General features: G+C 36.7%; 1 pseudogene and 1 gene segment (V, D, J or C); one reads left to right on the top strand and one right to left on the bottom strand.

Annotated features, from left to right (window-relative positions):
* Positions 1-481: 481 nt before the first annotated feature.
* Positions 482-950, bottom strand: LOC128544292 (Ig heavy chain V region XIG14-like). The segment is given in 2 exon segments: positions 482-790; positions 899-950. Coding segments are annotated over 2 exon segments (349 nt in total).
* Positions 951-16,618: 15,668 nt separating this feature from the next.
* Positions 16,619-17,799, top strand: LOC128544291 (craniofacial development protein 2-like; annotated as a pseudogene).
* The last annotated feature ends 5,419 nt before the right edge of the window (positions 17,800-23,218 follow it).

Genomic DNA, 23,218 nt, shown 5'->3' with positions numbered 1-23,218 from the left:
CTCAAATATTAAAGTATTTTTTTCCGTGCTTTTAACAATTATCATTGTTAAAAAGCAGCGCTACAGAATCAAAAGAAAAATTTAAAAAATAGTTTAAAATGTTTGAGGAAAAAGTAATGAATCAAAATTATCACATTGTCTCCTATGAGCAAGTCAAGGAAAATAACTTGAGAGGTACCAGACTCAATCATCCTTATTTGGAAGATTATTTAAAGTGACAGTTTTAATATGTTGGACATGTAAGACAACAATATAAAACTATTAGACAGACACATACAAGTCCCTGTTTGAAACAATAATCTTTTCGTTTAAGAAAAAATGCTTGGAATAAAATGTTTGAAATTTTGGGCATTGAGTGTAAATGAATGATGTTTATAATACAGTAAATGTCTCTATGGTTATATTTTTTTGCTGAGGAAATATTTACATCTTATGAGGAAGTGCTTGTGTAAGTTTTTGTACAGCTCTGGAGTCTGTTATGTCAGTGTGTGTCTTTGGCACAGTAATAAACAGCCGTGTCTTCAGCTTTCAGACTCACTTCTAGGTTCAGCATGTTTTTATTGTTGTCTTTAGTGATGGAGAACTGGGCACTGCAGAGACTGAGCAAATCCAATGCTAGTGCCTGTGCTAATGTAGCCGATCCACTCCAGTCCTTGTCCTGGTTTCTGACGGATCCAGTACATGTAGTAGCTGCTCATTGAGAATCCCGAGACAGTACAGGACAGAGTGACTGACTCTCCAGGTTTCTTCACCACAGCAGGAGAGGAGGTCAGGGACTGTCCATAAGAATCTGGGGGGAAAAAAAAGAGTAGACCTACTTAATGTAATGTTTATCATGTCAGAATAGATGTTTTTTTTTGTAAATTATCTTAGAAAAAAAGAACAGAAAAGAACTTACATGAAATGAGTACAAATAAAATATAACTTCCTAAAACCATCCTTGTCCAAGTTCTGCTTTAACCAGATGTAAAGTGTATGTGAGTGTTAACTATCACAGAGCTCACTGGAAACTATAACAGCCAACAACATACAGTTTATACCCGAGTCTATTTGAATAGGGAGGGTCCATGTGCATTATGGATGTATTAAATTTACAACCACAGAATGCTAAGTGTATAGATGAATGGGTGATTATAAGGTTCTATGTAGAACTTTATGACAGCATGCTTCGATATCAGAAAGGGTTCCTGGTCGAATCAATTAAGACTTTCAGGACCATTCAATAAACCCTAAACTTTAATATTTTTTTTTAATGCATAGTTACTTTTTATGTCATAAATTGAACAAGTTAAGACATAATAACGTTATTGTGCTATTATGCAAAAGTTCGGGCACCCTACAGTACTTAGCTTGCAAATGCTTTTTATAGCCAGACGAAAGTCTTTTAATTCTTGTACTTGGGATTTTCTCCCATTCCTCTTTGCAAACGGCTTCTAGTTCTGTAATGTTCTTTGGTCATCTTGCATGCACAGCTCTTTTAATATGTACCCACAAATTTTCAATAATGTTTAAACAGGGGATTTAAGATATTTTATAATATATTTTGAGCTATGTTTAGGATCGTTGTCCTGTTGTAGAAACCATCCTCATTTTAGCTTCAGCTTTACAGAAGGTGTGATGTTTGCTTCCATAATTTGCTGGTATTTAGTGGAATCCATTCTTTGCAATGTTTCCTATATGCCACTGGCTGCAACATAACCCCAAAGCATGATACTGTAGATCCATCCCCATGCTTAAAAGTTGGCAAGGTGGTCTTTTCATAAAAATGTTTTTCTCCAAACATGCCTTTGGTGATTGTGTCCAAAGAGTTCTACTTTAACTTCATCAGTCCACAACACTTGTATCAGGCTTCTGTAGATGTTTTGTTGAATATTTCTGACATTGGATTTTATGATGGGGACGCAGGTAAGATTTTCTTCTGCTGACTCTTCCATGAAGGTATGAGTATGCTAAATCTTCCTGCAGGTTTTTTGACTCAAATGTTTGATTCGTCTTTCTGACCAGCAGTTCTCTCTGAGCGTTTTTTTTGGCCTTCCAGATCTTATCTTGACTTCCACAGTTCCCCTGAACTGCCATCTCTTAATTACATTTCTTTTGTGAAAACTGCAAGCTGGCAACGCTTTGCTATCTTCTTGTAGCCTTCTCCTGCATTGTGGGCATCAATAACTTTCATTTTCAGAGTCTTTAACAGCTGCTTAGAGGTTGTTGAGTGTCCGCAAGTGTACAGGTATGTACAAGGTTTGAAGAGTTAAAGTATTCGTAAAGATTTGAAATTGGCATTTACTAATGGCACAGTGCCATAATAATGTTTTAATTATTTTTTTTTGTTCAATTTATGGCATAAGAAGTAATTATGCATCAGTGATTACTGAAAATATTGTGCATTTTTTCCATTTCCAAGAGAGACTGTGTTAACATCTTTTCAAGTAAAAAATCACCAAAATCTGTTATTTATCAAGGGGTGCCTAGACTTTTACATAAGATTGTATAATATTTTCTTTCTATTTTGTTGGTAGGTCATGGTATTAGCCCTTGATCTGTGTGAAAATAATGTGTTTGTACACTGCACACTGTTGAACACATGCTGTATTATTCCTGAAGTCATTGACTAAACATTAAACAACATTAAACAATTGTTCATTAAATATGCTGTAAAGATAAAAAAAAATTTGATTATTTTTGATATTTGCTTTTGTGCAATGACACAAATTGTTAAAACACCATTCCAATGAATGACAGCAAATGTTTGCCTGAGATGTTTATTAACTGCTTAAAGATGATGCTTATTGCACACCTCAAGGATTTTGTAAGTTCTGTTCTGTGTCACTGTGTATCTCTTGCACAATAATAAACAGCTGTATCTTCAGTTTGTAGATTCTGCCCTTGAATTGTTATTGTGTTAGTAGAAGTGTCTCTGGAGATGCTGAACTTATTTTTCAGTTTGTCACTGTAATATTTACTCCCAGCAGTATTGATGAGTGTAATCCACTCTAGAGCTTTTCCTGTAGGTTGTCGGATCCAAGCTGTATGGTAGCTTGTAAGTAAATATGAAACCTTACAGGTGATGGAGAGACTCTGGCCTGGATGGACTGTCATGGCAGCAGGCTGAGTCAGTTCCTCACCGTTGACTCTGTAGAGAAAAATACATTGTAAAATCATACACAATACACAGTACGCAGTAAATTTATTATTGTAGTAAATAAACATATTATATTATATTATAAACAGCATTGACAGGAAGCAGCTGCCAGCAGGAGCAGTAAAGATGTAAAAAACATGATGTGTGCTGTTTGTCTTCCCTGTTCTCCAAAACCTAATAGAGATCACATCACATAAATTGAGTGATATTCAGGACTGATACCTATATTTGCATAACTGCAGATGAAGGGAGGAGTTAGTATTTGAAACATAGTCAACGTAGACAGTACTTTAACATTTTATGTGGGATATGTGAATGTATTTTACAAGGAATAAAACTTTACTCTTACAGTAATAACTAAAAGCTTACACTTACAGTAAAAACTATGTGTGTGATGTAAAATTTAATTAAGTTAAATTGTTTGTTTTAAATCTGCCAAGAAGTTGTTTAAATAAAAATAAAACCTACACTAATATTTGTAGGTAATTCATCAACATTTGGATTTAAACAAAATAAGATTGAAGAGGATTTTAAATATATGTATTGTGCTGGGGTGGCATGGTATCTTAGTGGTTAGCACTGCCGTCTTGCACCTTCAGGTTCAAGTCCAGCCTGTGTGTTTGGAGTTTGCATGTTCTCCCTGTGCTTGGTAGGTTTTCTCTGGGTACTCCAGTTTTCTCTAACAGTCCAAAGACATGCAGATTAGGCTAATTTGCATTCCCAAATTGATTATAGTGTGTAAATGAGTATGTAATGTGTATGTGTTTGTGCCCTGCAATAGATTAGCAGGGTGAACCTTGTGCCCTAAGTATCCTGGAATAGGCTCCAGAAAAACTCCGTAAAGACAATGAGTGAGTGTTTGTGTAGGTTTCTGTCTTTGGAATAGTATAAAATATTTTGCACTAGTGCCTAAATTGGTTAAATTTGACTTTTTTATTTCATCTTTCGACTTATAAATGAATAAATAAAAGCTGCATAAAGGATGTCTGACCTTTCATAAAAAAGAAAATCCTTTGTGCTAGCAATCACACCTTTATTATGTCATGGATCAATAACAACATCAAACATCAAACAAACTATTATATATATTATAACTGCTTGAGCAAAACACACACTACAACAAAAATAAATGACAATTAGAATATCACAATCAACTTAATTGTTCATAACAAATAGGTTAATAATAAAAAATTATTTAGCTCATACAACATTTATTTATTATATATACTGCATCAAAGCATCTGATAAATAGCAGAACTTTTCTCTTGCATTTCCATATGTGATATATAAAACAATAACTATAAACACACTTAATTAAACGTTGTATATCACAGCTCTGCTGAAGACCTCAGATGAGAAATGGATCTTGGTTTTAAGTGAATCTCTTATGCCAGTACTGGAGCTGTGGTACCAGCTTATTCGTTCCAGCAATGATCCTGATGCATGTTGTACCCATTTAGTACATTAACGTGTGGCTGAGTATCCAGTGATTTTACAACAGTGCTTTAATTAGAGCTTACATTTATGTAAATCCCAGAAGAACATACTCTCATATTTATTATACTATCTCAGTCTTTTAAAGCCTAAAATGCTGGGTGAATAAAGAGTGTGAATAGAGAAAGAGCGCCCCTCACAGGCCTTAAAGCTCACAGAAAAGCATCATGTTCACACATTTATAATTGTGGGTCCAGGTAAAATGGTATACTGTACAGTACAAGGCCAAAGTTTGAAGAAACTATAAATGTTTGTATAGAGTTTATTTCCAAAAGCAGATTTTTTTGTCTTCTATCTCTTTAAAAAAAAGAGAGAAATAGAAATAGAAATGCAAATTTCTATATTTGCTATCTGGCCTAGGATTTGTTCCTGTAAAATAAGTTTGTGGAAGACAGCAGTTTAACCTCCACAGAAGTAAAATGGTTTATTTTATATATAAAGGAGTTATTTTTACTATCTTGCTCTCTTCCTCATAGATCTGATATTAACATGTTAAATCTTTCATGCTGCTATCTTCCTGTCTCCTCTTGCATCTGCTCTTTAAGGTGTGAACGCTCCCACGCTCACCTTCCCATTCTCTCTTCATGTCTCTCTCCCTCTCTCTCTCTCCCCCTCTGTCTCCATCCCCCTCTCCCCCTAACTCTAGCCAACATCTTGTGATCTGTCTCTGGACGGACACCTCTCTATCTTTCTCTCATTTGATTCTTCAGGATCTCACCAAGACATGTACAATAGTTCATGTTCTTTGTAGCAACATATGTCTATGGCACAGGCGTTTGGTCAAACATATATAAACCCCATCTTTTGCTGTTAATAAACAGAGACCTTTCTGACAGACAACGTGTGTGTGTGTTTGACTGAGTCTCTCCTGGCGCCAAAAAAGCTTACCAAAGCTCAGCGGACAGACCGAGTAACTCGCTTCTTCTACTACGTAACTTTAGAAAAACTTTACTCTGTGGAAATCTGAAAATTGCTTTTCAGTTTCTATCTGTAGACAGTACTCCCATCATAACATTAATATCCAATCCACTCCAGAGCTTTGCCTTCAGACTGTCGTATTCAGTGTGTATAGTAGGTCCTTGTTACTGAATATTCAGACACTTTACAGGTCAGGGTCAGTGACTGACCAGTGGTTACTGTGCATCTGATATGGGTCAGTTCAACAAAGTGAACACCTGTAAAAAAGTTATTTTTATAAAAACCAAATAACATAAAAAAATTATATGTACACCTACAGGGTCCAGCAGCAGCAGTAAAGGTTGTAGATGTAGAAATCATGGTGTGTGGTGAAGCAGAATAAGTAAAAGCTCTCTGTTTATTTGTGTTGGAGAAAATCTGGGTGACTAAGGTGCAGATAGCCAGCCCCTGACTCCACCATTAGAGCCTTCACTGTGGGATGATTGGGCAACGACTCAGTGGCATACTTGCTCAGCCAAAGCTACCACTAAGGGTGGCTTCTTCTTCTTCACTAATCCATTCTTCACATGTCCAACAGGTTTGTTCCCCTCAGTAAAGAACCTGCTGAGAAACCTGAAAGGGACCTGATTATAGGAGACTTTATAGTAAGGCACATGAAATTAACCTTTAGGGGCATTAGCGGCAGTACTCAGGTGTATCCTGGGATTGGATTACCATGTGACCCCACGGAACTCGATCAGGCAAGTGAATGTTTAACATTCAGTCAATATTTTGGTATACCTTAGACAATGTAGTTCCAGGAAAAAGAAAAAAAAGTAAATAAAAAAAACTTGTATAATAGTACAATGATACAGTATATGTAATGGTATAATGATACCACACACACAACTCAAAACAGACTGCTCAGTAATATTTTAAAAAGCCTGGATGGAGAGCTTCTTGAACTATTAAAAAGGTCGTAGACTTGCTATTTTAACATATCTCTCCACTCTTATTAAAAATACCAAAAAATACTAGATTCTTATTTAATACTGTAGCAAAATGAAATAGGAATAAGACCACCACAGCAATAACATGCAGGACTTTGTGCACTTTTGATTAAATTGTAAACATCAGGCAAAAAATTCAGGCTCTGAAACCAAACAATTTAATAAACATTGATGCAGGTGATAAGCTAATTATATGAGATTACCACCTAGTATATTTTTCCTTCATTTAAAAAGATTGAACTAATTTCATTAATCTCTTCAAAATCATCAACTTGGGGACTACTGTATACCTAATATTTTTCGCAAACAAAAGATACTAAAAATAACTGAACCACTGTTCTATTAGCAGGTATTAAATTTCTAATCAAGAAACCTGACTTAGAGAAGGCAAGGCAGCAAGAACACAGAGACAGAGTGTAACAAAGCCAAGCAGGACAAGTAGGAGGATGCACCCATCGCTCTGCAATATGGTCAATAGAACTCAACATGACCTTTTTTCCAACAAGTCCAAATATGTGGTCTATAGCAATTTAAAGCTTTTTGTATGCAGCTGTTTAGTTCCAATCATGTGATTTGTCATCATATGAATACATTTTAATTCCAATGAACAACAGTAAAAGTTTGAATAAGATGTTTATTCATTGCATTAAGAGGATGTCTATTATATGTGTCAGCATTTTTGTAAGGGGAATCCACTGTTCTGTGTCACTGTGACTCTCTTGCGCAGTAATACACAGCTGTGTCTTCAGTTTGCAGATTCTGTCCTTGAATTGTTATTGTGTTAGTAGAAGTGTCTCTGGAGATGCTGAACTTATTTTTTAGTTTGTTACTGTAGTCTGTACCCCCACCACTATAGATGATACCAATCCACTCCAGGGCTTTTCCTGCAGGTTGTCGGATCCAAGCCGTAGAATAATCTGTAACTGAATAAGAAACCTTACAGGGGATGGAGAGACTCTGGCCTGGCTGGACTGTCATGGCAGCAGGCTGAGTCAGTTCATAACTATGGACATCTGTGGAGTAAAAAAAACAGTGATATGTCAATTTATGCTGTGAATTTATTGCTTTTGCCATAAATGGATGAATTTGATAAATTACTCACAGGAAGCAGCTGCTAGCAGAAGCAGTAGAGATGTAGAGAACATGATGTGTTGTTTGTACTGGCGTCTGCTCTGTTCTCCTGTTTAACAGAGACCATCACAATACATAAGTAGAGTAAAATCCAGCTCTGACACTCGTATTTGCATATCTGCTGATGAGGGAGGAGTAAAAAATTAAATGTAGTCAGTTATTAGGAAGGAGATTCATATTATGGAGGATCTGTCACTTTTTTTATGGAACAAAACTGTCTTCTGTGACACAAACCTGTTTCAGCTTTGATTGCTCATATATGAACAACAGAAATTTTACATACATGTATAGAGAAACTCGCAGCATAACTTCCTAAGATCCTAAGATCCTAAATTTAGGGTGCTAATTATTAACTGTGCTGGAGTATATTATTTTATTATGTATTGAAGATGGAATAAAAGGGAGTTTGTTCAAAATCAGGAACAAAATCATTTGCACACATTGTATATAACCCCTGCTCTGTGTACCGTTTACATGTGCAAGTTATTTTGAACTAGGACAAATGCACTTCTGGTTATATGCGAACTGTTGCCTTATACGATAACATTTGCAGTGACAACTCGAATCTATACAGTATATGCTCAGGATACATTTTTTATATATTACCCAGCTGAATTACCTGGCGTTGCCCAGGATTTTCATAGTTGAAACCTTGTGGACGGTGTAAAGAACACAATGTGTTAGTTTGACATTAACTTGTATTTTTCATAGTTACTAATAATGTACAATTATTATAAAAGTAATGCACAATAAAAAAAAAAAATAGAAAAGAGCTTGAAAGCCTCTGGTAAAAATTCTTACAGAAGTACTTGACGGTGTATTACATTCTTAGTTTGGGCATCCGGTGCAAAAAAATAAGCAAATTGCTTGGGGAACCCACCCTTGAGCACACAACATTAAGTTGCCCGTAAGAAAAGCAGAAAGAGCTCAGATTAACTGATTGATTGATTGCCCTTGAGACTTGTTGACTACTATAGAGACTGCCACTGGTATGCACTTGGAGCTGTAGCCTTTTAAAAATGGCAGATCTGTAGGAATCAGAGGTATATACGGAATAAACACTGTTTTGCCTTTCCCTTTCCGGTCAAGATAGGTTGTTCATGTGATAAACATCTTTATTTTTCATGCAAGGATGGCCCTCTGATTCATGTAGACTGATCATTGGCCTAACTGCAATAATGTTTTATTGATCATGGCCATACTCATTGTTTTTAACAATTATCAGCGCATTGTTCAAAATCTCAAGGCAAAACAATAATTCCATGGTTGGGATGTTCCTCCAAGCTGTTGCAGGTGTGGCATCACATACCATGTCATCACTTATGAACATTACTCTGTCAGTTCATCATTTGTCTTGTCAGTGGTGATGCTAACAGCCATGCCACTGGTTTTGCTGACATTCTTGCACACATATTTGATTGGATTTCACATCGTTGCAGTACTTAATGTTAATATGTACCTGCAACATTTTGGAAAGCAGTGGGGAGCATGACATGGCCCATCTGTTGTCTAGCTCTATTTCTGTGTTGCCGCGTAACTTTATTTTCCATGTGAACCCTCCATCTTCTGGACCATGCCGTCTGTACTGAGGATAACCATCATCTCCAGTTTGCGTATCTTTAATAAATTAAAAGACTCAGGTCTTTCTTGATGCACTTTCTGTCATTCATACATGGTGAATTGAGGTTGAGATGTCCACATGCTCCATGGATCAGGGAACTTAGCTGATATAACAGTTTTCGATTTGTTTAGTCTGGATTTGTTCTTTCAACCAGATTAGATTGTGTGAGTGTGGCAGTCCATGCTTTTGATATTTAGTTGTATACAGTACATACAGCATTGTGCCACTTCGTACACATGACTCTTTGTTATGATGTCAATTAATTTCATTTGTTTTTGCCTAAATACTCTAGCTATTAAATCATGATGGTTGCTGGATACTCATTAAAAGCATTTCCTATGTTTCTGTCCATGCTGAATTGCAAGTGAAGTTAATGAATAAGTCAGGTCTCTAAGAAATTCTGACATATGTCATTGCATTCATGAGTATATTTATGCATGTTTCTGGGGCTCTCTGTGAACTTCGCTGGTAGGATGACCAATGCCCCAAGGTCTTGTTACTATCATTTGCCACAGCATCCCTTAGGTGAATACGGTCTTCCACTCTCAGCCTTTTTGATTTAACCTTTTGAGTTGCTGCCAAAGTCAATTCTACATGCTGTGCAGATCAGCGTATGAGACTGATCAGGTTTGATGATCTCTGAATTTCACTTGATCAGTGTTTGACTGCAGGAATCTAAAATACACACTAAGAAGAACACACTATTTTAAAAATGGACAGAAGAAAAGGATTTATAAAAATAATAAATAATAAGCTTTATGAAAGTGTAATATGTAACTCAAAGCGTGTTCTAGTCCCATCTCAAATAATTAAAATGATTTTTTTTTTTTTGTAAATCAACTCAAACTTTTAGGATATTCTTCTGAATTTATCAGCAAACATTGTTCAAACATGGGATTTTATTAGCATGCCATGCCTACTAGAGAGAAATTAGATTCGAAAAGGAATACCAGCTGTGCTTCACACTGTCATGTCCATAACTGTTCTTCCGCATTGAATTTTATGCTTTTATAATGTAGCACATCATGGTATACGAATGTCATGAATAATCACAGAGTGACACAAACATGTCTAGTCCTTTTAGATAGAAATGTTACAGCTTATTTGTAAAATACAGTAAATTTATTTAAACAGATATTGTTAAGTCATTTAACTCTTAGGAGCTAACCCTGCAGGTGTTTTGGAGCCCAGAAGAAGTTTTGACATGTCCTGACATTCGTGTATTTTTCAGTTACTTATGAAAATATAAATGTCTAAAGTCTGAATACATTATATTAAGTACAAACCGAGCTACAGTAATATGTGAGCAGCATGTGTGTACAAGTTTATATTTTGGAGAAAATTACAGTTTTGCATGGTTATTGAAAAAAAAAAAACAAATAGGACATTGAACTAAGATGACAAACCACATTCATAACATTTGTGTACAAGACTTTTGTGACCTGGATCTAATATAGAGTTTTTGATTCAAAATGGTATGATAATCATCCTGCTCACTCATTAACCGAAAACAATATATTCATTTTCTAAGACTCTTTTTTGCTTAGAAAGGCCATACACGAGGAGACATGAATAATCATGAATAATGCTGTAATTCCTGCTACAGGAGACAAAGACCCGCATAATGAGCTGCATAATTGCCCCTGTGAAACATTTAAATGACTTATTGCAGTCTGTGTGGAGAGAGAAGCTAAATGTGTGTTAATGAGCAGGTAGAAATAGTTTAGTTTACACAGTCTGCCCTCTTCAGGCATTAAACTATAATAAGTATATATGAAGTACTGAAGCCATACGGACATTTAGATGTATTTTTATTTAAGTATTCATTTCAGTATTTTAGAATTATACACCACTTTGGTCAATTAAGTCGTGTTAAATGTGCTTTAAAAAAATATTATATTATACTTCTTGTATGTCTTGAGTGACAGATGTCTCATCCAATCAGCAATAAGAATTTAATTTGCGAACTAAACCTACCTTTTCCGGTTTGAGTGAATTGTTGTGTTTTCTTATTTGGTATTTTGTATTTGGTTTTGTTATGTTGTTTCTATGTTTTGATTTTTTAATTTGTTATTTTGTTTTCAGTTTTGTTGTTTTGTTTTCATTTTGTTATTTTGTTTTTTAAATTTGTTATTTTGGTTTGCACTTCTCGGCCCCTTTGGTTGTCAAAATGGCAAAAGAGCGAGCGCATATTTTTTCTTAAGCGGAGCAAGAGCTTTTATTAGAGGATTACGGGGAATTCCATACTTTAATAAAGACACTGAAAAACACAGCAAATGCTGCAAAAGCCAGGAGAGAGGGCTGGCAAAAAGTAGCGAATAAATAAAATGTGTGAGTGATGCCCATGTTACATGTTCATTGATATTTTATTTAGATACTGTGTGTGTTTGTGTGTGTGTGTGTGTGTGTATATATTAGTGCTGTCAAAATTAGCGCGTTAACGCATGCGATTTTTTAATTTCCTGTTGTGGCCGACGTGTGTTCAACGTACAAAGAAGTATGGATAAGACCAAGGAAGGACTTTTAGATGCAAAGTTTCAGTATAAAACTCTGCCGGATGGTTCTGTGGATAAAACAAAAGTAATCTGTACATTTTGCGAAGCCGAATTTAAATACCACAGAAGTAATTTGTCTTTGACATATCACGTAAAAGCAAAACACCCCACCGAAACAATCTCTACAGGGCCTCGCCAATGTAAATTGGATTGATTGTTTTGAAATTCAAATGAGACAAATGGCACATACCTGTGTTTTTATTTCTGTAATAAATATGGCTTTCAAGCCAACAGTTAATTTGGAGGATATTGATGGTTTATTGCAGGTATGTTGTTTACATGAGAAAATCTGTGTTACAAGTTAAACAAAAATTCCAATAAACAATCATATTTGAATTTAAATAGTTTTATTGTCTTGAAATTGTCTTGAGTTTACATTAATTATTTACATTTACATATCCAAAAAGTTTTAGTCTTTAAATTGTGATTAATCGCGATTAATTGCAAAAGAAATGTGCGATTAATTAGTTAATTTTTTTAATCGATTGACAGCACTAGTATATATATATATCTCAAATCCTATAGGTATTTATTGTATCTTTTTGTCATCTTTAATGTCCGAGCCAGCAGTGGACCCATGCAAACATGGGAACAAGTAAAAGTGAAGTACAAGAACATCTTACAAAATGGTATTCTTTCGCTTAGTTATCTTCATTTTCTTTTAAGACACTGGTTTAAAAAAGCAACCAAGAAAAAGCGGAACAAATTGGACGGAGGTGGTCCGGCCCCCTCTCTCTATATCCCAGCAGAAGAGCTCGCCGTGGATTTCAATAGTAACAGACCAATTGTGGAGGGCATCCCTGGGGGTAGCCCCTCCTTAGACACACAGCCAGGGGACCAGCAGCAGCACCACCACCTTTATTTCAGTTAATTGATTTAATTTGTATTGGAAAAGTGCTACAGCTGCAATGATTTCTAACTACCTTAAAGTCTAAACAACAAATGTGTGTTAGTCAGTTGAACTGTCTTAAATCATGAGTAAGAATGAATTAATACTACATTTGTACATGAGTTATGGATGACTTGCAGTGTAGTTCATGTAATGCTGTTTTGCCACATATGTGCAGTTCGAAACAACACGCCCAAACTTTTACCTGTCCCACAAGTGATGCCTGAAGCATGTGTAGTAAGTCAAGTATTTATTGTGTTTTTTGTTGTTTTTATTTTTTCTTTTAAACTATACTGTAGAAAATAAGGTAAGAGTCCACCTTTTTGTAATGACCTATTTGTTTCCATTGCACAGGACAGTGAAGAAACCCTGTCTGACGAGTGTCTGGAGGAATTACCTGTAAGAATGTATAATACAGGCATATGTGTATTTATCTGTATGTAATATGACGGCATTTTATTATTTGTGAGGTGCCGGAGTCCCCACCTTAGGAGAGGTCCACAGATAGGGCTCCAGAGAAGCCTATAGAAAGTGCTCCAGAAGACTCCACGCACAGAAGTGAAACTGAGGTGCCCAGTGTTATACTTGTAATTGAATTTTATTGGGAGAGGCACGTATTAAGGTGTCCCCCTTTTAGTTTTTTTTTTGGTTTGTTTTACATTTTCTTTTTCTTCTCCACAACTTGACATCCGTTCAGTGACATCCGTTCTTTGTACCGAAGAAACCTGCAGCTTAAAAATGAATATGTGGTATTGATGAAACGGAGACTGGAAGCACAAATTGAAGTGGATAATAAAAAAAAATAAAAAATTAGCACTTGAGATTCAGTTGCTTTAAAAGGAACTTCACAGTAAGTGATGTGACTTTCACACATGGTACCCTACTATTGTTGATCTTGTATAACACTCTCTCTATCTCTCTTTATGCAGGCAGAAGATGAAAGATGTCATTAATTTCAAATAAAACACAAGAAAATAACCATATTTGTGCAGTGTTCTTTTATTCTGTAAATAATTATGTGAAATGATATTTCACAATTCTGTCCCGTGCAGCTTTGCCACTAGGTTGATCCAAGTGCACTGGCTGGAGGTCATCATCAGGATGCACCTTCACCACAGGGGTCCTCTCCTTTCTGATGGTGGCGATGTTGTGTTACACAGAACATGCAACAGTAATGTCACAGGCCCTGTCAGGTGCAACCCTTAGACATTTCAGACACAGAAATCTTCCATTCAGTTGCCCAAAGGTCATTTCAATGCGTGCCCATGTCGTAGTTAGAGCTGCATTGGATCTGGCTTGTGGACCTGGGTTTGGGTCTGGGAATGGAGTCATGAAATACTTCCTGCAGGCATAACCCCTGTCTCCAATAAGAACCCCATCGTAATCACCTGTTTTATGGGAAAAAGTCAAATATGTTAGCCCCAGCTTACTGTAAGTGTACCCTTTCGATTCACAAAATCCCCTTCATTGGGGCCTGGTGGGGCCTTGATAGGAAAGTGGGTGCAGTCTATGGCACCAATTACATTAGGAAAGCCTGGAGACACAATTTATACTTATTGGAATGATCACAATTGCATTAGTTTCATTAACAATATTTGTACCGTACCTCCAATGGCAAAAAAAAAAACTTCTGTTTTTGTAGCCTGGGGTCTTAAGTGGCTAGGAAATATCACAAATACCCTCAAAAACTGTTTGAGTGCCAAGTACACTTTGAGAATAGCACGGCAGACAGAACTTTTCGCCACGTTCTCCGTGCCTCCAAAAGGAAAGTGCCACTCGCAAAGAACCTGAGGGAAATACACAGTTTGTGCAGTTGTTAACGCTCGACTCCGGCAAGTTGAACATTTCACAGAGGGGTTTAACAAAGAAATTATATAAATGATACCCTCACGAGAAAAGCGGTATCTCTCAAGAAGTATATTGGATAGAACGTGACATTTTATTAGACACACGGCGATTAACACATGAATGATGACCACAGCCACACATATGTATACATATACTGTATGTTTAAATACATCCATATATATATGACACATCTGAGTGCACTAAGTAGGGTCCATAAAGATGTTGGAGTGGATTGGGAGTGAGTCCTAATACCGCAAATGAAGTGAACAACTTTGGGATGAAATGTAAGGCTGAATGCACCCCAGACAAGCATGTAGCCATGCTTAAAAATCAATTATAAAAGTTCCAGCCTCTAAGGATGCAAGTGACTTTAACATGGGTGGTCATGATGTTATGGCTGATGGGTGTATATCCTGTATTTGACATAGGCACTACCATGCAAGTTTTTATATGTTTTCCATGTTTGTCTAAGTGTGCCATTGACATCTAGAACTAAACATTTTTTATAACCTCTTAAAGCGTCTTAGCAATGTATTGTCCTTATAGACTACTCAGCAGTGCAAGTTCTTAGATATAGAAAAATAATTGCTTGTTAATAAAAGTAAAAACTGTGCTCAGAAATAAAGGGCTACATGTAAGTGTTATTTCTTTTGGCTCTGCTTTGGTAAATCACATTTGATTCATAGTGTAATGTAATACCCGAGAAACATCATTTATTTGCACTTACTGTGTATAAGCTTGTAACTACTTAAATATTTTGATAATGGTATGCTTTATTTTATCTTTTTATAGTAGCAAGTTTTTTTAAGCTAACTATGCTGCTGCTGGTCTTTCAGCTGCTCCCCACAAGGGGTCGCCAAAGCGAAATATCCATATCCAATGGGACGCAACCCTCCCATTTTTTATCCGGGCTTGGGACCGGCACTGCATCCAGCGGCTGGGGTTTGGGCACTGGCTGGGAATCGAACCCGGGCCTTCCGCATGGCAGGCGAAACACCTACCACTGAGCCACCAGTGCCCCTTTAAAGCTAACTATGGAAATAGAAAAAAAATACCTTTTTAGTGATATTGGAAAAATGCTTGAAGATGTGAAAGACTGTAGTTTGAGTTTGGTCTGTTTTAAAATATTGGTATTGCGGTTTAAAAACAACAGATTATATGATAAGTTGGTTAGCTGTTGTTCAGCAACCATACTGTAACTCTGTAAGGCGGATACTGGACATGGTGGGGAACGTTCTGTAGGTTGTTCTTGTAGCACATTATAAAATTATCTATTTGCTTCACAGACTTGAGTTGTTTAATTTTAGCTGTAGGGTAACCATGTGACAGAACTCAACTGTTCTACCCATATGATAAGTAGTTTATGTAAAATGAGCCTATTTCCAAAAGCACATAATTAACTCTCTTTTTTGATGTGATTGATGGCCAAAAAGTAACCTAACAAGGTGACCTGATTATTCTACAGATACTGTAGAACCAGCTTGAAAACCAGCGGATGCACAGATTGATGCACAAAATGACAATTATGTAGACAGATGCACTGACAGCCAAAGCAAATAATTTTTAGTGCTCTGTGGATAGATGGTTGTTAACTTACACAAATCAGGTAGTGGGTTTTTAAAACTAAATAGAAAAAAAAAGTTTCACATACTGTGGTTGCCGTATTTATATTTACATTTTTGAAAAAAAAAAAGCACAAGGTGCTGGCATTTGAAGAACAGGTGCATCCTGTTCATAACTGATGCTTTAAAAAAATGTAAAAATAGTGTAAAACAGATCTGTTATTAACCTATTATAACACCATGCACAACATACTTAGTTGCAACATACAGTACATTATTAGGTAGATAGAGTAGAGAACTAAGGTGCATTAATGAATACTGTTACCAATTTAAGGTGCATTAATGAGGTAATAATTGTGTCAAGTTTAAGGTGCATTACCAAGGTAGAAACATTCTATCAAATAATATATGAATATGCATATTGCTTCTATGTACATGTGAAACTCCACCATTGCCGGTTCCCAAGTGCCGGATGAAAAAGGAGGAGGGTTGGGCGCTGGGCCAGCAACCCGCCCCGTTAAAAAACCTAACTGCTACGGAAACAACGAAAAATTCTCTTCAAGTTCAAAATCGCGGCGGTAGCAACGGCCAATCCTTGATGACGACGAGGGATCAAAGTCAAGCGACTGTCCATAGCCCGATGCGAAGCCATCTGCTCACCGCCAAAACTAAAACACGACTAGCGACATGGAACGTCCGAACTCTTTTTCAAACTGGAAAGTTGGCACAACTGGCAAACGAGTTCGACCGATGCCGCTTAGATATCCTCGGTGTCAGCAAGGCCCGATAGACAGGCAGTGGAAAGATGACTATTGACAGCAAGACCTTTGTCTACTCCGGACACGCCACCGACCACGTCCGCGGGGTTGCCATTATGCTTTCACGTCAAGCAGCGTCGTCCCTACTCGGCTGGTGTCCCGTTTCCGACAGAATTGTCTCTGCGCGACTACAAGGGTAACACGCGAAGTTAACGTCCATTCAAGCTTATGCTCCAACGGAAGATGCCGCCAATGCGGATAAGGTCTCCTTCTACGACGACCTGGCAACCGAGCTTCGCCGTAACCCACGGCACGACCTTGTCATCCTCGCTGGCGATTTTTAATGCTCAAATCGGCCCTGAGAGGCAAACATTTGAGCATGTAATCGGCCCACACGGTTCGGCGGCGGCAACTAAGGACAACGGTATGCGCCTTATGACCTTCTGTGCAACACACGGAATGGCGATCGGCAACACCTACTTTGCGCATAAAAAGATCCACAAGGCAACATGGAAAGCTCCATGGCGTACGCAACGAAATCGACTACATCTGTATCTCGAAGCGTTACCGGTCATCCCTCCTCGATGTGCGCAGCTATAGAGCCGCCGATGTTGGCACCGACCATTTCCTCCTTGGTGCAGCCTGTTGTATCCGCCTCAAGCACCAGTTCGCCCTTGCCCCACGGCTAAAACCGTTCGATGTCGCCTGCCTTCACGACCCAGCCGTAGCCCAACAGTACAACATTGCAGTCCAGAATCGTTTCTGGCAGCGGTACCCCGAAGACCCGAAGACTGGAAACGAGGCGTTATCGTCACCTTACCGAAAAAAGATGATCTTTCCAGATGCGACAACTGGCGAGGTATTGTGTGTCGACCTCACATGGGACGAAGCATGATAATTCTCTATACGGGTGGGATTAAAACTGTACACAAGATGCCCAAGGTACCCCAGCAAGTGTCAAAAAACGTTACAGGAAGTCTCTTCTGCCAACTGCAATTAGACTTTACAATAGCTCTTTGTCAGGAGAGGGATCTTGATGTTTGACCAGTATGTTGTGGAGGGGATGTGAGGTGTTCTCCATGATGGTTAACAGTTTATGTAACATCTTTTTCTCCACAACCAGCTCCAAACGGGGAGTGCCCAGTATTGAGCTAGCCTTCCTGATGAGTTTATAGAGTTTCTTAGAATCACTGATTCTGATGCTGCTGCCACAGCAGATTGAAGCAAAGAATATTGCACTTGCCACAACAGATTGGTTAAAGATCTGAAACATCTTGCTGCAGACATTAAAGGACCCGAGTTTCCTCAAGAAGTAGTCTGCTCTGTCCATTTCTGTAGACAGCGTCTGTGTTGCATTTCCAGTCCAATCTGTTGTCAATGTGAACTCCAAGATATCTGTAGTTCTCCACCACCTCCATCTCCTCACCAAGAATGTTGACTGTGCTGGGGGTAGACTTGGTCCTTCACCATCTCTTCTTGGTCTTAGTCACATTCAGGATGAGATGGTTCTTCTCACACCAATTCACAAAGCTGTCCACTAGGTACTCTGTACTCTGTTTCCTGACCACCATAAACACACCCCACAATTGCAGAGGCATCCGAGAACTTTTGCAAGTTTGATTGTAATATAAAATCGAATTTATTTAAATGCAAAATGCTAAATTTATATAAAAATAAAATGTCAATGTCGCATGCATTTAACTTTGGATCTTGAGGAATCTGTTTAACTAATATGGTTATTGCTTAAAGTAAATTGAAATGTTCTAAATTTGCATTGATACATAAAATTATCTTAAATTTTATTTTCCTAAATTTTAAATTTCTCAAATGTTAATCTTGTGTTTGAACTGCAAAAAACGCAAGACATATACTACTGTATCTATCATCTACATAGTCACCTTGTATAAAGGTGTTAAAGTCAAAATGGGACTTTTAGTTGAACAGAATACAGTTATGATTTTTAACAACTCAATTTATTTCCCCATGTAATCCACTGCTACATTAATGCACTTATCCCAGCATTTTACTCATGCTTCTGTACCATCAAGATAAAAAGTTTTTTAGTATGCCAGAGCCTTGATGGGACTGCCTTTTATGTCTGAAATGCTTGCCTCCTAGGAACCCCTTTAACGGCAACGTGGAAATGGCTGGACTGTATGGGGGGTGTGGCATTAATTTACAGTCAGGTTCCTCAAACGTGCTTATGGTAAAATCTGCAGTATGAGGTCATGCAATGTCCTGCAAAAACAGCATACCTTTGATGATCAAACCAGTCCAGTTTTCTCTTGAGAGCCTGTGGAACATTAAAAGGAACTGTGATCTCAGCTGTGATCATCATTCACAGATATATAACCTTTTTGGAAAAATTGCATGAACTGTTGAAATGTTATACTTCAGCTAATCGTCTCATAAACAGATTGTGCTTGAAGTCTTTTGTAAATGTCAATTAGCCTTAAGCCTTCAAATGTCTTGAACACACCTTGTAAGTAATTCGGTTAGTTTACAGCAATTTAATCTGATACAGATGAACAATGTAGTATGAGTTGTGTAAATAAAGTAATTGAAAAATTAATTCATAATAATCCTTTTTATTTAGGTAATTTAAAACGGAAAAAAAAAAAATCCCCATTCATAGTGTCTTATATTTTCTCACCTCAGGTGTGACCAGCAGAGCCTGAAGCAAAACACTGAAACACACACACATGTGAAAATGGAAGCTCTATCAAGCATTAAAGTTCCTCCTTTGGTAATCAAATCAGTTCAAACTGTACAGTTTCAAGCCACTTTTAAAAAATATTTTTGCATAGTAATATGCAAGACCAAGATTAGAAAATATTTTACTAATAATGTAAAAAATATTTATTTTTAAATACTCATGAAAGATTTAATAAAACTTAAAATGTATATTTATATATACTGTACGGAACTGTGTGTGTACCTTTCTAAAAGTCTGTACATATGAAGCATAATGAAGCTAAGCAATCTATATAAATAAACTAGACTCAAGAAACTAGAAAATTTTTGTCTGTATGTCTGTATATCTGTAGTTGAGTTTCCCTCAAGATGAGTGTGGCATTATGCATCACTCAATAGAACCAATGAATTCAATGTTTTTGCCATGAGGTGGGTGTGGCCATGTGCATCAATCAGCAGAGTCAATCAATGCGATAGTTTACACAGTTATACACAGAGTATGCAGAATGTACAGAAATAATGGCAATGCATCTACAAATTCCCACAATCCTGACCAAACACAACTAAAGCCTGACACAGCATGCTTTTTTGCTTACTCAAAAAATGGGACAGACACTATGCAAACTGGTTAAAAGAGGTTAAAATAGGTTCTGAATGTTGAATGTTGGCACTAGGACTGGTAAAGGGAAAAAACTAACTGATATGATGGTCCTGAGAAAGATAGATATACTGTGTGTACAAGAGACCAAGTAGAGGAGAGGTAGGACTAAGAACAATGCAGGTGGGTTCAGACTGCTTTACTATTTTGTGGATAATAAAAGGAATGGTGTAGATTTCAAACTGAGCGAAGAGTACACCAAGAGAGTAGTGGACATGTGGAGAGTGTTTGATGAGTGATGAGTGTAAAACTGGAAGTTGAAGGGGTAATGATAAATGTCATCAGTGCGTATGCTCCACAGGTACAGTAAGATGTGAAGTAAAGTAGAAAAAAACTTTCTGGAGTGAGTTAGACAAAGTGGTAGTGAGTGTCCTCACAGAAGAAAGATTGGTGATTGTAGCTGACCTTAATAAGCATGTTCATGCAAGGTCATGATGGATAGGTATGGGGTCCAGGAGAGGAATGTAGAAAGATATGTTATTGTATATTTTGCAAAAAGGATTAAAATGGCAGTGGTAAATACATCATTTTAAGAAGAACGAGGAACACAGTGTGACATATAGGAATGGTGGAAGATGTACTCAGCTCAACTATATGCTGCATACTGTAAGAGATTTACTATGAAGTGAGACTAGAGACTGTAAGCTGTTTGAAAGCTAGTGTGGGATGATTTTGGAGGTACAGAAGTGTTGAGGAGAAGGAAAGTTATGAGCAGTTATGTGTCAAATGCTGATCAATGCATTTTTTGCTTTTATCTTTTAACTATTTCTGCAAACTCTTTACCCATCAGTGAAGGATACTAATGCCAGATATCAATAATAGTATAAAAGCTAAGAAACATGAAGAGATGTAACTGTACCATGGACAAATCTGGCCAAATGAAAATACTGTAATGGAAATAGGGGAAAAAGCATGAATTTCTTAAATAACTTGCATATTTCCTCAAATTAAAAGTTAAATTTGGGCAAAGAATGAGGTTTTGGTGAAATTTTCTAACTACAGATAGGGCTTCCTAGCTTCAGAAAGCTGGAGAAACTTTTAAATTATTATGTCATGCAAAAATGGCTCCTTCATACTATTTGGGCAAGAAAAGTGAATTTATTAACATTACGAAGTGCATGTGTGTGTGTGTGTGTGTGTGTGTGTTCTGTTACCTCTGCATCTGATTGCCTGGTGTTTCCATTTGCATTTTGATATTTTAAATAAGCAGCCATATATTATTTTTTTGTTAATCTTAGCCTATTTATTACAGTATGCATTTTAAGTCTTCGAAATTTTATAAACTCGAACAAATTTTACATTAACCATATGTCTGGTTAAACAGAAGTTAAATGTAATAATTTGCATTTACTTGCATTACTGTAATTTAGTAGTGTTTTTAATACTTTTTTGTGTTTTTACAACCTGTAATTTTACTTTTACTTAAATATGTTTTGTTTAAAGCATTGTTCTTCGCTACATTTAAAATCATATTCACTACTGAGTAAAAAATAAATTAATGAAAATGAAAAATAATATAAATAATGCAACGGGGAAGGGGAAAAATTGCACCCTAAAAACCACTGCACTGATTGATTGATGGGTGGGGAGAACAAACATGCTAAACTCACAAGAACGATGGAGATGGACAAAACAGATGCCAGTGATGGAGACACAGCTGAAAGTGAAATGCCATCAAATTCTTATGAAGCAAATCCCTGGCCATTGTAACGGCCCCTAGTTTGTTGTATACCACATAATGTACAGTATGTATGTTTGTTGCCCTTTTAAGAGTTGCCATCCCTCCTGTGAGAAGGAGAGAACAAAGTAGGAGTTCACCCTCGAAATGCTCTGTTCTTTACCCTTTACTTTACTTTATTTTTTGTATTATAATTTTTTAGATTACAAAAAAAAATAATAATACAAATGTCATTAAGGAGTGATTTTGTATATCCTTTATTTGAAAAAAAAATCATGACAACTGATAACATAAAATATAACAGCTTAAAGAAACTAATTTCCAGCATCAAGCTTTATTCTCTACTTCACTCTATTTGACTTTAAATTTTGTCTTTAACTGAACATCCATAGATGAGAGAGATGACGAAGAGTATGACACAGGTACAGTCAATATTCCAGGTTTCTTCAGCCTGATCCACTGCGATAATGTCTGACTTGTCATCGATGTATATTGCCATTTCAATAAATTCTGTCAGAAGTATAGGGATTTGTAGGCATTTTCTCATTATACTTCAACCTAAGTTCAATGTTAACATAAACATTTGCTTTTAGATTTGTCCACTTTAGATACAACAGAAAGTTTCGTTGAAGGGTCATCTAGAGAGAAGCATTTTTTTTTTTTTGTCTCGACAAGTAACCTAAACATTTTATAGCAAAAAATAATATAAAAGCTGAAAAACAGGAAGAGATGTCACTGTACCATGGACATTTAAATGGCCACTAAGGTCATCACACGTTACATGACAGTGTCAAAATGTTTCAGCTTTACAGCAGTAGAACAGAACAATCTGGACTGGGATCTTTGTTGGTTGTAACAAAGTAATGTGGGAAGTTCCTAAAAATATCCCAAATTTTCTGCACTCATTAACCTGAACAAAAACCTTAAAAGGATATAATAATATATTAAAATAAATATTAATAATTGGCTTTTAAAGTTATTATGTAGACCAATGATATTAACTGCACAACAAGATTAAAAACAACAACAACAGAAAAACTCTTTGTACATTTCAAGTTGAGACCATTTATGAACTCGATTGATGAGCTAGTGGTAGAAATTGAAAGGCAGAATTCGCAAGCTATGCTGACTGTGCCGGTATATCTACCAATGATATTCCTTCTCCGCCACCCCTTTCCTGTATGCTTTTAAACTATGTATAATATCAATAATTAAGCAATTAAGAGACTGAAATTTAAATTTTCCTTACCAAAAAGGTTTTCGATATAATTGGACATCCACTTC

The sequence above is a fragment of the Clarias gariepinus genome, chromosome 16 (assembly GCF_024256425.1).
Source record: "Clarias gariepinus isolate MV-2021 ecotype Netherlands chromosome 16, CGAR_prim_01v2, whole genome shotgun sequence".
Classification (NCBI taxonomy): Eukaryota; Metazoa; Chordata; class Actinopteri; order Siluriformes; family Clariidae; genus Clarias; species Clarias gariepinus.
Note: the sequence above shows the minus strand (reverse complement) of the source record. Positions and strands in the feature narration are given on the sequence as shown.